General features: G+C 37.0%; 1 protein-coding gene across 6 annotated transcripts in view; it reads right to left on the bottom strand.

The window, feature by feature from the left end:
* Positions 1-14,316, bottom strand: part of LOC115215681 (titin) — a 247,123-nt gene that overhangs the window by 60,760 nt on the left and 172,047 nt on the right. For 5 of the 6 annotated variants that reach the window (XM_036505800.1, XM_029784953.2, XM_029784951.2 and 2 more), the window contains one exon: positions 2,966-3,103. The exons of the other annotated variant lie outside the window; for it this stretch is intronic. In XM_036505800.1, coding sequence (XP_036361693.1) covers positions 2,966-3,103 — 138 coding nt within the window. The remainder of the gene's footprint in view (positions 1-2,965; positions 3,104-14,316) is intronic. 6 annotated transcript variants of the gene reach the window in all.

Genomic DNA, 14,316 nt, shown 5'->3' on the forward strand with positions numbered 1-14,316 from the left:
TGTTGCCTATACCTTGCTGAAAAGGTTTATTATCATTCAGAGTCGCTAACAATTAGCCCTTGTTATTTTTTATCATTTTTTTCTTTTGTTTTGTTTGTTTCCTTCTCTCACTCTCCATGAAAGCAATTTCAAAAAATTAAAATTTTATCGTACATAGCAATCAGACCTACCCCTCCTCCATAATTTTATTATCTAAATTCATACCACTAGCCTATTTGAGTTATTTTCTCTTGGCTCCTTTTTTTATTTTAATTATTCAGATTATTTATTGACTAAGAGTGCTCTGAACTCTTTTTTCAATATGTTAAGTCATTCATATCCATTCGAAGGCAAGAATAACCATCACGCAGAATTCTGTTCTTGATTCGACGGTCATTTGGAATGCTCACAGCAGCCATATTCCTACCGCTCTATGTCACGCTGGTGAGACCCATATTGGAGTACAGGATTCAAGACTCTTCTCCTTATCTCCTCAAAGACATACAGCATCTCAAAAGAGTCCAGAAGCTGGCTACCCACATGGTTCTTGGTCTCAAGAATTTGTCTTATGAAGAAAGGCTGAAGACGCTCGACCTTTATTCTCTAGAAAAACGACAACGCCGTGGAGGTCTCATTCTTGCTCACATCATAAGCGGAAAGTGTAACCTCTCGAAAGAGCTGTTCTTCACTCCTGCTCCAGAGCGTCAGCTGCGGAGTCATTCCAAAAAGCTCTATCTGCAACGATTTCATCTCAATCGAAGGAGAGGGGCTTTCTCCGTCCGGGTTGCAGATCCGTGGAATAAGCTGCCAGACGAGATGAAGATGCCGACGACCGCTCGGTTCAAAGTCTCCCTTGACCTCAAGTGGCCTGAACTCTTTACATGAACACCACCCTGTACATAACTCCATGTCCCCCTACATGGCCTTGCTTTTTGCTTTTTGAGCCAAAAAATTAACTAACTAACTAACTAACTAACTAAGGCCATGCTGTGACCTTTGTCATTTTAATTATGCAAATTCCTTTTGACTAAAATTAATAAACTCTTTCTGTGTATGCAAATTGTCCCTATCTGTTTGAAGATGAGAAAGACCATGCTATGCTGATGAGATCAGATTAAGGCTCACAAATGTATCAATAGCTGTCCCTGGACTATTTAACCCTTTAGTATTTAAACCGGCCATATCCGGCCAAAATATTTAATCTGTTTCATGTTCAAACTGACCAGATTTAGGCCCTCACACCTACTCTACAATGTTATTCTACATTAAGTAATTACACCATCAAGATCTTGAAGATATGAGATATTGCATGATTAATTCAAATCAATGGGAATCAATAAGCATTATGTTTGATAGAATAATCTGAACACTAAAGGGTTAAACATGCTAACAAGTGAAACAAATCAGATTTTCTTTATTTTCTACTATACCCATTGGAATGCTACTTATTTCTCATTTTAGTCACCTTAAAAATACAAGAGGCAAATATCCTCTCTGTGCCCCTGGAGATGAGGCTAGTCTATAGTGGGCAACCTGTTGCAGGAATCAAATTGAGCACTACTTGGCAGTGAATTTCTCATCAAATACATACTGCTTACAACAAAGAATTGTGAAGGCGCATGGCTCAGTGGTTAGAGTGTCGAGCTTACGATCATGAGGTTGTGAGCTCAAATCCTGAACCAGGCTGCATGTTGTGTTCTTGAGCAAGACACTTTATTTCACATTGCTCCAGTTCACTCAACTGTAGAAATGAGTTGCCAAGCTGTATCGGCCGTTGACTTTCCATTGAATAACAATGGTGGCATGGAGAGGGGATGCCAGTATGCATGGGCAACTGCTGGTCGTCCACAAACAACCTTGCCTGGACTTGTATCTGGGAAGGTAACTTTCTAGGTGCAATCCCATAGTCTGTGTCATGACCGAAGGGGGTCTCAGATGCAACAAAGAATTACACCATTGTGTAATACAACTTTGTAGTGAAAGCTGAGAAGGAGGGCCTTTACATGGTTACTTAACCTTGAAGAAATAGCAGTCAAACTCCTTCAACTCACTGGCTTAAAAGCATTCTCTTTTACTCTTTTACTTGTTTCAGTCATTTGACTGTAGCCATGCTGGAGCACCGCCTTTAGTCAAGCAAATCGACCCCAGGACATTCTATCAGTCTCTTTTGCCGAACCATTAAGTTACGGGGGCGTAAACACACCAGCATCAGTTGTCAAGTGATGTTGGGGGGGACAAACACAGATACACAAATGGACACACACGCACACACACATATATATATATATATATATATATATATACATACGCACACACACACACACACACACACACATATATATATATATATATACATATATACATATATATGACAGGCTTCTTTTCAGTTTCCATCTACCAAAACCACTCACAAGGCTTTGGTCTGCCCGAGGCTATAGTAGAAGACACTTGCCCAAGGTACCATGCAGTGGGACTGAACCCGGAACCATGTGGCTGGTAAGCAAGCTACTTACCACACAGCCACTCCTACGCCATTATAATTTTTTTTTTAAATGTGCTTTTAAGGCTAGAAATATTTTCATTATAGGCCTGCTCAATTATGGTTGACCTGGTGCTAAACAACAACCTTCATATAGCTAATGGACTGACCCATCAAGGGCTGAATATCTTAGTTATAGAAATATTAAAATACGATGTGAACTGCTGGCATTTTAGCTTCTAACTCAACACTCTGACAATTGGAGAGCATGTTCTGGCTAGATGGTTAAAAGCACCGTTAGGCTGAAATTGAAGCCTTGGAGATTTGAAGTTCAATCACAGTTCGAGACAGTGGTGATGCTATAAAATAAAATTCGGGAACAAAAAAAGATATTAAAAGGGAATAAACAGAATAAAAAAAAAAATCAGAAGAAGAAAAGAGGAAATGAAGACAAAGACCAGAGATATGTCTAACTGATGAAGGTAAATCACTACAAAACACTCTCACCTGTTCATGATGTTCTGAAAGAACTCGGTGAGCGAACATGTCATCTACAGTTGTAGGTTCAATCCCTGCCTCATCTGCTGTTTCCGTGGGTACATCTTGCTTTTTCACAGATACATCTTTTGATTGGTCCGTAGTATCCTGTGATACATACTTAGTTTAGTGGATCAAGATACAACTAAGTAGTCCCAAAGTTAGCACACATTAGTGGTAGTAGTAGTAGTAGTAATAGTAGTAGCAGCAGCAGCAGTAATAATGGTAGTGGTTGTTGTTAGTAATAGCAATAATAGTAGCAACAGCAGTGATAGTAGTAGTTTGGGGCAATAGTGTGTAAACGATTATTGCGGTAGCAAAAAAAATTAAAAAGAACAATATATATATATACACACATACATATACATACATATATATATACATACATATATACATATATATACATACATATACATACATATATATATATACATACATACATATACATACATATATATATACATACATACATATACATACATATATATATAGATACATATATTTACATATATATATATACACATACATATATATACATATATATAATACACATACATATGTATATATATATACACACATATATATATATATATATATATATATACACACACACAGACATATATATATATATATATATATACACACACATATATATATATATATATATACATATACATATATATATATATTGAGTGAAATATCTGTGCTACCAAAAAGCAAAAAAGCACAATAATTAACCCTGATCCAAAAAATAAATCATCACCACGTGTGAAGTCAGAAAACAAAATTGTGCACAATATTATTATGTTAGTGTCCATATGAAAATGAAAATCTAATTCTGAATTTTTTAAAAAAATGAACAGATTAGAAAAATCACCACAAGAAGGAATGAAAGGAAATCAGCAAGAAATACCAAAAGGATAAGAAAGAAAACACACCAAAAGTTGTAATTAAAAGTCCAAAGGTCTAAAATATATTAAGACTATTAATTTTTTTTTCTCTAGAAATGATTGTCACTAAAAATTAGGTGAATAATGAGGAAAATTATAATCTTCACAAACATGTAGAGGGAAAAATATTAGAGTTTCATTATTATTATTATTATTTTGAAATGGCACAGTCTCACATGTGAGACTGTACCACTTCACTTCACGTGGTGAAGTGAAAAATTCTGACCTATTGAGATTAATGCAAGTGATCAATAGGCAAAATCTCTTTCTAGAGGTGTTTAAAATCTAGTGGCTGTGTAGTAAGTAGCTTGTTTACCAACCACATGGTTCCGGGTTCAGTCCCACTGCATGGCACCTTGGGCAAGTGTCTTCTGCTATAGCCTTGGGCCGACCAAAGCCCTGTGAGTGGATTTGGTAGACAGAAACTGAAAGAAGCCCGTCGTATATATGTATATATATATATGAGTGTGTGTGTGTCTGTGTTTGTCCCCCTAGCATTGCTTGACAACCGATGCTGGTGTGTTTATGTCCCCGTTACTTAGCGGTTCGGCAAAAGAGACCGATTGAATAAGTACTGGGCTTACAAAAGAATAAGTCCCGGGATCAAGTTGCTCGATTAAAGGCGGTGCTCCAGCTTGGCCGCAGTCAAATGACTGAAACAAGTAAAAGAGAGAGAGTAAACAAGGGAGGTCACTCCAATAAGATCAGTTGATTGAAATATTTTAAAGATATAGATCAGTGGTTCTCAACCATTTTTTTCCTATGGATCTCTTTGATTTCTATTTTACAAGGATGGCCCGTCACAGCCAGTCGATGTTTAAAAAATCCCATGGCCATGTGTTACATATGGATGAGGACAGCTGTGTGAAGAAATATCACTCCCTAACTGTGGAAGGAACCTGTGGAAGTGGTAGACACTGGAAGACATGGAATGAGGTGGTGAAGCATGACCTTCGAACATTGGGCCTCATAGAGGCAATGACAGGAGACCAAAACCTTTAGAGATATGCTGTGATTGAGAAGACCTGGCAACTAAAGTGAGATCACAGCCATGCATGTCTGGCCCAGTTAAGAGTACCCTTGATACGTTGTGTGATATGATATGCTTGAGAAGACTTGTTGAGTCAAGTAAAACCAATATCGTAGCTGTGGCCAGTGGGGATAGTTGATTAAATCAACCCCAGTGCCTGACTGGTACTTTATTTTATCCTTTACAAAAGGATAAGAGACAAAGTTGACCTTGGTGGTTTTTAAGATTGGAAAGAACTGGAAGAAATGCCACTTAGCATTTTGTCCAAAGTGTTAAGGATTTGGTCAGCTCAATAACAACAACAATAAATATTTTTTATATTTGCCACAGGGGCATCGGATGAGGGAATTATACAGTTTACACTCTTGGTGGATGGGGGATATAGAAAGATAGGGAGAAGAAAGGGATAGGAGGGGAAGATGAGATCAAGTGTATATACAGTGTGCAGAATGTGAGAACAGATAGATACTCCACTCCTAATATAGAAGAGCCTCCATCTAGAACCAATCAAGGAACCCCACAGATTTAGGGGTCACCCTGACCTCCAAGGCCACACACCTTCATCCAACAGTTGTTCCCCAATCTACAGGCATGCTTTTATTAATATCACAAGAACACTGGATGAAGGAACATTAGAAGAAGAGGTTATGAAAATTGTAGGAACTACACAATAGTCAAATGAATGAAGAGAAAAAAAACAATTAGTAAGTACAGTATACAAGTATATATGTTGAAGTCCTAAGGAAAGAGCCACCACCTAGAGCCAGTCAAGGAACCCCACAAATGACATCTAAGGGAATACCTTCTCCTGATATCATTTTCCTATCTTTAGGACCATGCCAAGAATAAGCCCATGGCCTTGATTTCATGATCCCCACTTTCATCTACCTTTCAGTAAGTTTACTTGGGGTGGGGTAGGAGGCAGTACTCTCCTCTTCATCCTTACCCTCTTCTCAGAGTAGAAACTGTAAGTCGATAAAGGCTTAATCAAAGAGAAAAGTGTCTGATTTCAGTCTAATTTATTTTAAGAGAGAACAGCCCTGCCAATCTGAATGCAAATAACTCTACATGGAGACAAAATCTTTAACAGCACCTCTCCAACCACTCAATATATTTGTGGTCATCACCATGGCCACAATTTAGAAAGAAAACAAGCCAATCCAATAGTATATATATCTAAGAGAGGGCTTCATGGTAGAGAAATACTAGGTCTGGATTCCATTATATACATCAGAATCATATATGAAAACTGAAAGGGCATAGTAAGTAGGGGCTAGGATCGTTTCAAGCCACTGATACAAGGATTGAGTTTTTTTTTTTAAATGCCATGCAGAAGCTATTATCTAAGGGTTCAAAAATACAAAACTTTTGGTGAAATTTTCACTTCCAAAAGAATGAAGAACTCCTCGTTACATTCAATGCATGCAACTTCTAAAATGGATAAACACTACACTAATCCCAAGAAGCTTCAAACAAAGAAATAAAGAGATGCAAGCATGATGTGAAAAGTGTGAAGTAGTTTCCAACAACTAGAGTAAGGGTTCAATTCTGTAGAGTTCATGCAGCAGACTTCTTAAGGTTAGATTAAACAACTGTCATGGTTTTTTTTTAATCTAACCAAATTTACAAAATTTCGCTTTGTAAAAATATCATACAAGGAGCAGGTGTGGTTGTGTGATTAAGAAGCTGAGCTCCCAACCATGTCATCTCAGGTTCAGTCCCACTATACAGTACCTTGGCCAAGCATCTTCTACTATAATCACAGGCTAACCAAAGTCTTGTAAGTGGATTTAATAGGCAGAAACTGAAAGGAGCCTAGTGTGTGTGTGTGTGTGTGTGTGTGTGTTGTGCATGTGTGCATGGGCGTGTGTGCTCCTGTCATTACAGTATGTGATAGTTGTAAATGAACATCTTACAAGCAGATTTTGGTCCTTTCCACTATTCAATGATGACATGTCTGGCCATGAAAAATATTATCTTGCATGGAAACAGTTGAGGGTTGCTGACAAAAAGGACATCAAACCAAGCAGACGATGATGATGATGATGACAACAATGATGATGATGACGATGATGATGATTCAAGACATAATTTGTCATGTCTCCATAATTACATTCTCTTGTTTAAGACTTCTTTCTACCTTCTAGGGAATTTGTAAATACTTAAAATTGTTTCATCATCATTGTTTAACGTCCGTTTTTCATGCTAGCATGGGTTAGACGGTTCAACTGGGGTCTGGGAAGCCAGAAGGCTGCGCCAGGCTCAGTCTGATCTGCCAATGTTTCTACGGCTGGATGCCCTTCCTAAAGCCAACCACGCCATGAGTGTAGTGGGTGCTTTTTACATGCCACCGGCACGGGGGCCAGACGAGGCTGGCAACGGCCACAATCGGATGGTGCTTTTTTACGTGCCACCAGCACGGATGCCAGTCGGGGCGAGTAAAATGGTAATAATAATAATAATAATAATATTGAAAGGATGTGAAACAAGTCACTGTCTCAGTTTGAACCTCAACTGTTTTCTTTCACTTTAGAAAGATTCTAAAACCGGAATCTTTAAGATTGAGTCATCACATCAGCAAAAATTTGGCCAGTAAAAGTGTAAAGCAATACATCCTGGATTTTCAAGTGATGGAGTTACAACAAAGAGCTTAACAGGCAGTCAAGTTTGAATTACATGACTAAAAAAGCATGATGACCACCTAGTTCTTGCTTTTAGCTGAGTCTCCACAACTGAAATAACAAGATGCTGTGTTGTAAAAAAAAGAACCATCTACAATAACACTATCACATCCATCACTTTTGAAGGCATATTCTTGCTTCTCTCTCAACAGACATTCTTCTCCTATGACCAGAACTCTCCAATGTCACTTTTGGGCACTTTGCTCTCTTAATCATTTTTTTTTTTTACATCTTTTAATAAACTGATCATGTTCCATGTAAACTTGTAACAGTAAATCAGATTATGATTTGCAAACGTCAAAACATTCAAGTCTTATTTTTGCAACATTATTTTCAGCTTGATATTCGAAACTGCCCTGTTGCCATAAAAGGGTAGGAATCAAATTTTAAAAAAAAAAGAACCCTTCCAAAAATTGAAAATTTACAAAAGATTTTAAAAACTGAAATACATTTTGAAACTTCAAAATATATGGCATCTTTTATTAAAAAATTATACAAAATATAAGTTTTGATTTCAAATCAAAATGCCCTTTGTGGGCTCCAGTCAATAATTCATTGCTACCTACTGTTGCTTATAGCAATGAGCTCTAAGCTAGGTTAAGAAGGGAGTAAGGTGAGATAGTTTAGTTTGGAATTGAGCCTATGTTGCAGAGTGTGCTCTACAGGACTTGTAGGTTGTAACAAATGGCATTCTGTTGACCAAAAACATTATCATTCACACAACACACACACACACACAAGCGGATATACATACATAATCTATGTGGTCACCTGCTAGATATAACAGCAAAATATCCCTAAAATCCTACATTACTGAATTTGAAGGACATGTAAAAACACACATTGGTTAAGACCTAGATATGTTATGCCAGACAAAAAAAAAAAGCTGGCCACTACTAGAGTGTTTTAGACATAAGGTTTTATGGATCAAATCTGATCTAGAGCTAAACTATCATAGCAACAACAAAGAGTCATTTTTAGAACATACGTAGTCTTTTCTACTTTAGGCACAAGGCCTGATATTTTTGAGGAGGTGGCCAGTCAATTAGATCGACCTGGTACTTAATTTATCAACCCCAAAAGGATGAAAGGCAAAACTGACCTCGGCGGAATTTGGGGATGGTCATATTTTGCTAATTAAACACACTATATACATGGGCCTCACTTTTGCTTTATTATTACTCCTAGTTTAGTATCCTTTGTCTTAAATTTTTTGTCACACATTTTGTGATCTCTTCAGCAACACACCATCCCACTTATCTCCTCCTGTTCAGCATTATATATATATAATGGCACATGGCTCAGTGGTTAGAGCGTCGAGCTTACGATCATGAGGTTGTGAGCTCGAATCCCGGTCCGGGCTGCGTGTTGTGTTCTTGAGCAAAGCACTTTATTTTTCACGTTGCTCCAGTTCACTCAGCTGTAGAAATGAGTTGCGACGTCACTGGTGCCAAGCTGTACCGACCTTTGTCTTTCCCTAGGATAACACTGGTGGCGTGGAGAGGGGAGGCTGGTACGCATGGGCGACTGCTGGTCTTCCATAAACAACCTTGCCCGGACTTGTGTCTAGGAGGGTAACTTTCTAGGTGCAATCCCATGGTCATTCATGACCGAAGGGGTCTTTACCCTTTATATATATATATATTATATATATATATATATATATATATTATATATATATATATATATATAATATATATATATATGTATATATACATAACATATGGGTACAAGTATGATGGTGAGATTTATAAGGTCACTTTGCAAACTTTTAATTTCAAGTTTGATGCAACTGCATGTCCCCCGCTATAGCCATGAGTTGTCCAATGACTTCTGAGTGGAAAATTTGTTAGGCAGAAATTTTATATATTTCCAGTGTGTGTGTGTATGCATGTGAGACAGAAAAATGGCATTGAAGAAGAATGTGAATAAAGAAAGTAGAAGAAAATGCCTCACAGTATTACAATATTGTAATGCCCGACCATTTCTTATTTCTTTATTGCCCACAAGGGGCTAAACATAGAGGGGACAAACAAGGACAGACAAAGGGATTAAGTTGATCAACCCCAGTGCGTAACCGGTACTTAATTTAGCAACCCCGAAAGGATGAAAGGCAAAGTCGACCTTGGCGGAATTTGAACTCAGAACGCAACGGTAGCAAAATACCGCTAAGCAATTCACCCAGCATGCTAACGTTTCTGCCAACTCGCAGCTTTTTTACCTATCATTTATGCCAACTTTAGTCTATCACATATATTGATTTGTCTTAATTTAGACACAAGAATAGAAATCAGGTACAAAATATATTAGCTGTGTAAATGAAGAGAGAGAGAGAGAATGCTTTGATTAGGATCTGAATCTAAATCACAGATCTTGTTGTAAATCATTCGTCACCAGAGATCTTCTTTGGACAGCTTATTAGATTTACATAAGGAAAACGCTGGAAAACTCTCTTTCTCAAAGACATGATGAACGCAAGTGGAATTTTATAAGTTTGGGTTTTTTTTTTAATAAATCAAGACAAAAGAAAAATAAAATAAAATAACAAATTTAAATATTAGTGAAACAAGGTGGAAACAGATGAGGAGAATAGAGGGAAGAATAGGTGGTAAAAAGGGTAAGAGATTGAAGGGGAAAGTAAAAAGAGGAGAGAAAGGGAGATTGGAAATAAAGAACTGTGGAGATTAATGTGTAGAAAGAAGAAGAAAGTCAATAGAGAGAAGAAGATGGTTGAAGGAATGAGTATAAAGTTTACAGAAGAAAGTTAATGAAATAGTCATAAAAGGAGAAAAAAGAAGGAAAGTTAAAAATGAAGGGAATGGAAGAATAATGGAAGCAGAAGAAGAATAGGTTAAAAAAAAAGAATGAATGAAAAAGAATGAAATGGGAAAATATTGAAAGAATGAAGAAGAACACAAAGAGGAAAACATAACTGAACATGGTAAAATGATTTAGCAATCATCTGTCAGTAAAATTTAAGAAAGTTAAAAAAGCACAGCAAAATCAACACCCACACCAAATATGTTTTTAAGAAAGACAGGGGAGGTTAGATACTCGGGGATTCACTCAGCATGTAAACTAAATGGTAAAAATCAGAGCAAATATTTCTGATGCCTTAAGTCAAGAAGTTCCAATTAATTCAAATTACACTGGTGATAAGGAGAAAATCATTAGCTTAACGAGTAATTTTCTTCAACAGAGACAGAAGAGATAGATGAATAATTTCACTGAACAAAATCTATGTTTCACTGAGGTCGTTTGATAAGACTGAAATGTGTCCAGAGTTATCATCGTACTGTCAACATCAGAATCAATCTGATCTCACCTCACCACATTGTCCACATTTTTTTTTGATTATTCAAACATTTGTGAAAAATGCTTTTCTGTCTAGGCTTTTTCTCTTCAATGTGCATATATTTAGTGGTTTTCATTCTTTTTTCTGGTTATTGCCTTCACAACTGAATGCATGAAGACTGCCATCAGGTGCTAACAAACTCACATTGTTATTAAAAGATGACTGGGAAACCTCTGCTTCTATAATTACCTTTTTGGTTGCTTCATTTGTTTTACTTTTGTAAAAAAGAAAGAATTTAATTCGTACTTTGTATCGATTCTCTCTTCCACTCAAGAGCAAAAACAGATATATAACTAAAAGGGGCCTATTTTTAACTGATCTTAATTTTTTTTTAAATTTATCTCTCCTAACCATTCTTGACCAAAATTACTCATTGAATTAATGATTTTTTTACCAATACTCCAAGGAATAATTGTAATAATTTAACCCTTTAGCATTTAAACTAGTCATATCCAACCCAGTATGTTCTACCTGTTTTATATGCAACTGACTGGATCCAGCCTCTCACACCTACCCTACAATGTCATTTTAAGAATAAACCATCACATCATTGAAATCACAAAACTGTGAGATAATGTATGTTTAATTTGAAATGATGTGAATAAATAAGTATTACATTTGACGAAGTAATTCCGATACTAAAGGGTTGAATATCTTAATTCACTACATAATGTATATTAGCACCAACCTCACTATGTGTAACTTAGTCTGGGAAGGTCTGAATGGGTTATGGACACAGACATTCCATCCAGACAAAGACATCAAAAATATTACAAAAATAAACAGTGCAATAAAGCAGTAAAACAGCGCCACCTCCACTTCACCAAAGTTGTCTCCCTTCACCAAAGCAATAATTAAGATTGGAGAATGGCTGTTAGGCAATTAAAAATATAATTCAAAGTAATACAAAGTCATAAAAAAAAACATACAACAAAATCAATCATGTAAAACAAATAAGAAAGAAAGAAAGAAGAAAGAAAGAAAGAAAGAAAGAAAGAAAGAAAGAAAAAAGAAAGAAAGAAAGAAGGAAGGAAGAAAGAAAGAAAGAAAGAAAGAAAGAAAGAAAGAAAGAAAGAAAGAAAGAAAGAAAGAAAGAAAGGTAGGAAGAAAGAAAGAAAGAAAGAAAGAAAGAAAAGAGAGACAGAAAAAGGAAGGAAGAAAGGATGGAAGGAAGGAAGTTAGAAAGAAAGAAAGAAAGAGGGAGGAGGGGAAGGAAGAAAAGAGAGAAAGAAAAAGGAAGGAAGGAAAGAAGGAAGGAAGGAAGGAAGGAAGGAAGGAAGGAAGGAAGGAAGGAAGGAAATAGAGCTGGGCTTCTCAACCCCGTAGTATTATATAATTATTTGAAACCTGAGTACAAAGAACAACAGGACACCCAATAACATTAGAAATTTGAGACAAACCATGACAATAAGAACAACTACAACAATATTTCATAATTTAGGGTAAGTAACATCAACAGTAATAAAAAAAACAACACAACAATTGCAACAATAACAACAACTATTTTTGCAAAAATTCATAACAGCTGACATTTTAACAGTGATTTTACTCCTTGTTTTCCTAGAAAAACTCTTCCCCAAAACAAACATTCCAAACTTTCACGAATGTATTAATTAATAGCTATCACAATGAGTTTTGTTGTGTTAATTATGTGAATGTGGAATGTGGAGGTCAAAGGGTGGATAAAGGTGGACAGTGGAAGGGGCGTTTAGAGGAAACTGAAGTAAATCCTTTTATAAACAAACTCCCAATCTGCAATGCTTTCATCATCATCGTTTAACGTCCGCTTTCCATGCTAGCATGCGTTGGACGATTTTGACTGAGGACCAGCAAACCAGATGGCTGCGCCGGACTCCAATCTGATTTGGCAGAGTTTCTACAGCTGGATGCCCTTCCTAACACCAACCACTCTGAGAGTATAGTGGGTGCTTTTAAGTGCCACCAGCACGAGGGCCAGTCAAGCGGTACTGGCAACAGCCATGCTCAAATGGTGCTTATTATGTGCCACCTGCACAGGAGTCAGTCCAGTGGCACTGGCAACGACCTCGCTCAAATGTTTTTTCAAGTGTCACCAGCACAAGTGCCAGTAAGGCGACACAGGTAACGATCACACGCTTGAATGCAGATTCATTGTAGTTAAATATATTTCTTCTGGGTGGGATAAAGACCCATCCCAAATATGGTTTTTTTTCCCTGGTTAGATGACCATCATCAAAAAAGCAAAGTAAGTCTCCCTCTCTTTCTCTCTGGGAGCTGTGAAGTAAAACTGTGCTTGTTTCAGTAGTGAAAAAAAGGATAATGGGTAATGGGTAAAGACCCCTTCGGTCCGGAATGACATTGAGATTGCACCAAGAAAGAAAGTCCCCCTCCAAGGAACAAGTCCAGACAAGGTTGTTTATAGAAGACCAGCAGCCACCCATGCATGGCTGCCCCCACTCTCCATGCCACCGATGTTATCCAAGGGAAAGGCAAAGGCCGATACAGCTTGGCACCAGTGACGTCGCAACTCATTTCTACAGCTGAGTGAACTGGAGCAACGTGAAATAAAGTGTCTTGCTCAAGAACACAACACATAGTCTGGACTGGGAATTGAACTCACAACCCCAAAATTGTAAGCCCCATAGCTCTAATCACTGAGCCACGTGCCTTTGCAATTTTCAGCAATGTGTACACTGAAATTGGAACACACTTCAGTAGAGTGATATGGCCCTTGTACAAAGACCACAAACACAAATGTGAAGTGTTTTATTGGTTTTATTTCTCTCCATCCAACAAAAGGGTCTCTATTCAGTATTCAGACCAGCTAGAAATAGCAGCCAAATAATAAATCACATTTTAAAAAAAGAAGAACATGTCATCATATGATGTAGTCTAAGATATACAAAAGGATGAAATGGTAATGGCGGGAGGGGACATTTAATCATTGATTTATTAGATGAAGGCTGACCTAAGACCAAAAAAACACAGCAAATAAATTTGATGCAGAGTCATCAATAAACGACTGTGATGTGATGTCTTAATATAAAGCAAAATCCAATGACTTCAAAGTCACTGTCAATGAAATCCCACACTTGTGGTGAGTCGGTGAATATTTGTTGTAATTATGCTTCTAAAAACCTTCACGTGCATGTGTGTATGACTGTCTGTGTGTATTTCCAACAAAGGCTTGCAGTCTGAAACTTCAAAATCATTATCACCCCTCTCCTTGTAAAAGCTTAATAAACATGTACTTTGATAAAAAGTATTATGTAATTTTTCAATTTAATCTTACATTGTTTTTATATATAACTTGACAAAAATAAACC

Source organism: Octopus sinensis, linkage group LG9 (assembly GCF_006345805.1).
Source record: "Octopus sinensis linkage group LG9, ASM634580v1, whole genome shotgun sequence".
NCBI lineage: Eukaryota > Metazoa > Mollusca > Cephalopoda > Octopoda > Octopodidae > Octopus > Octopus sinensis.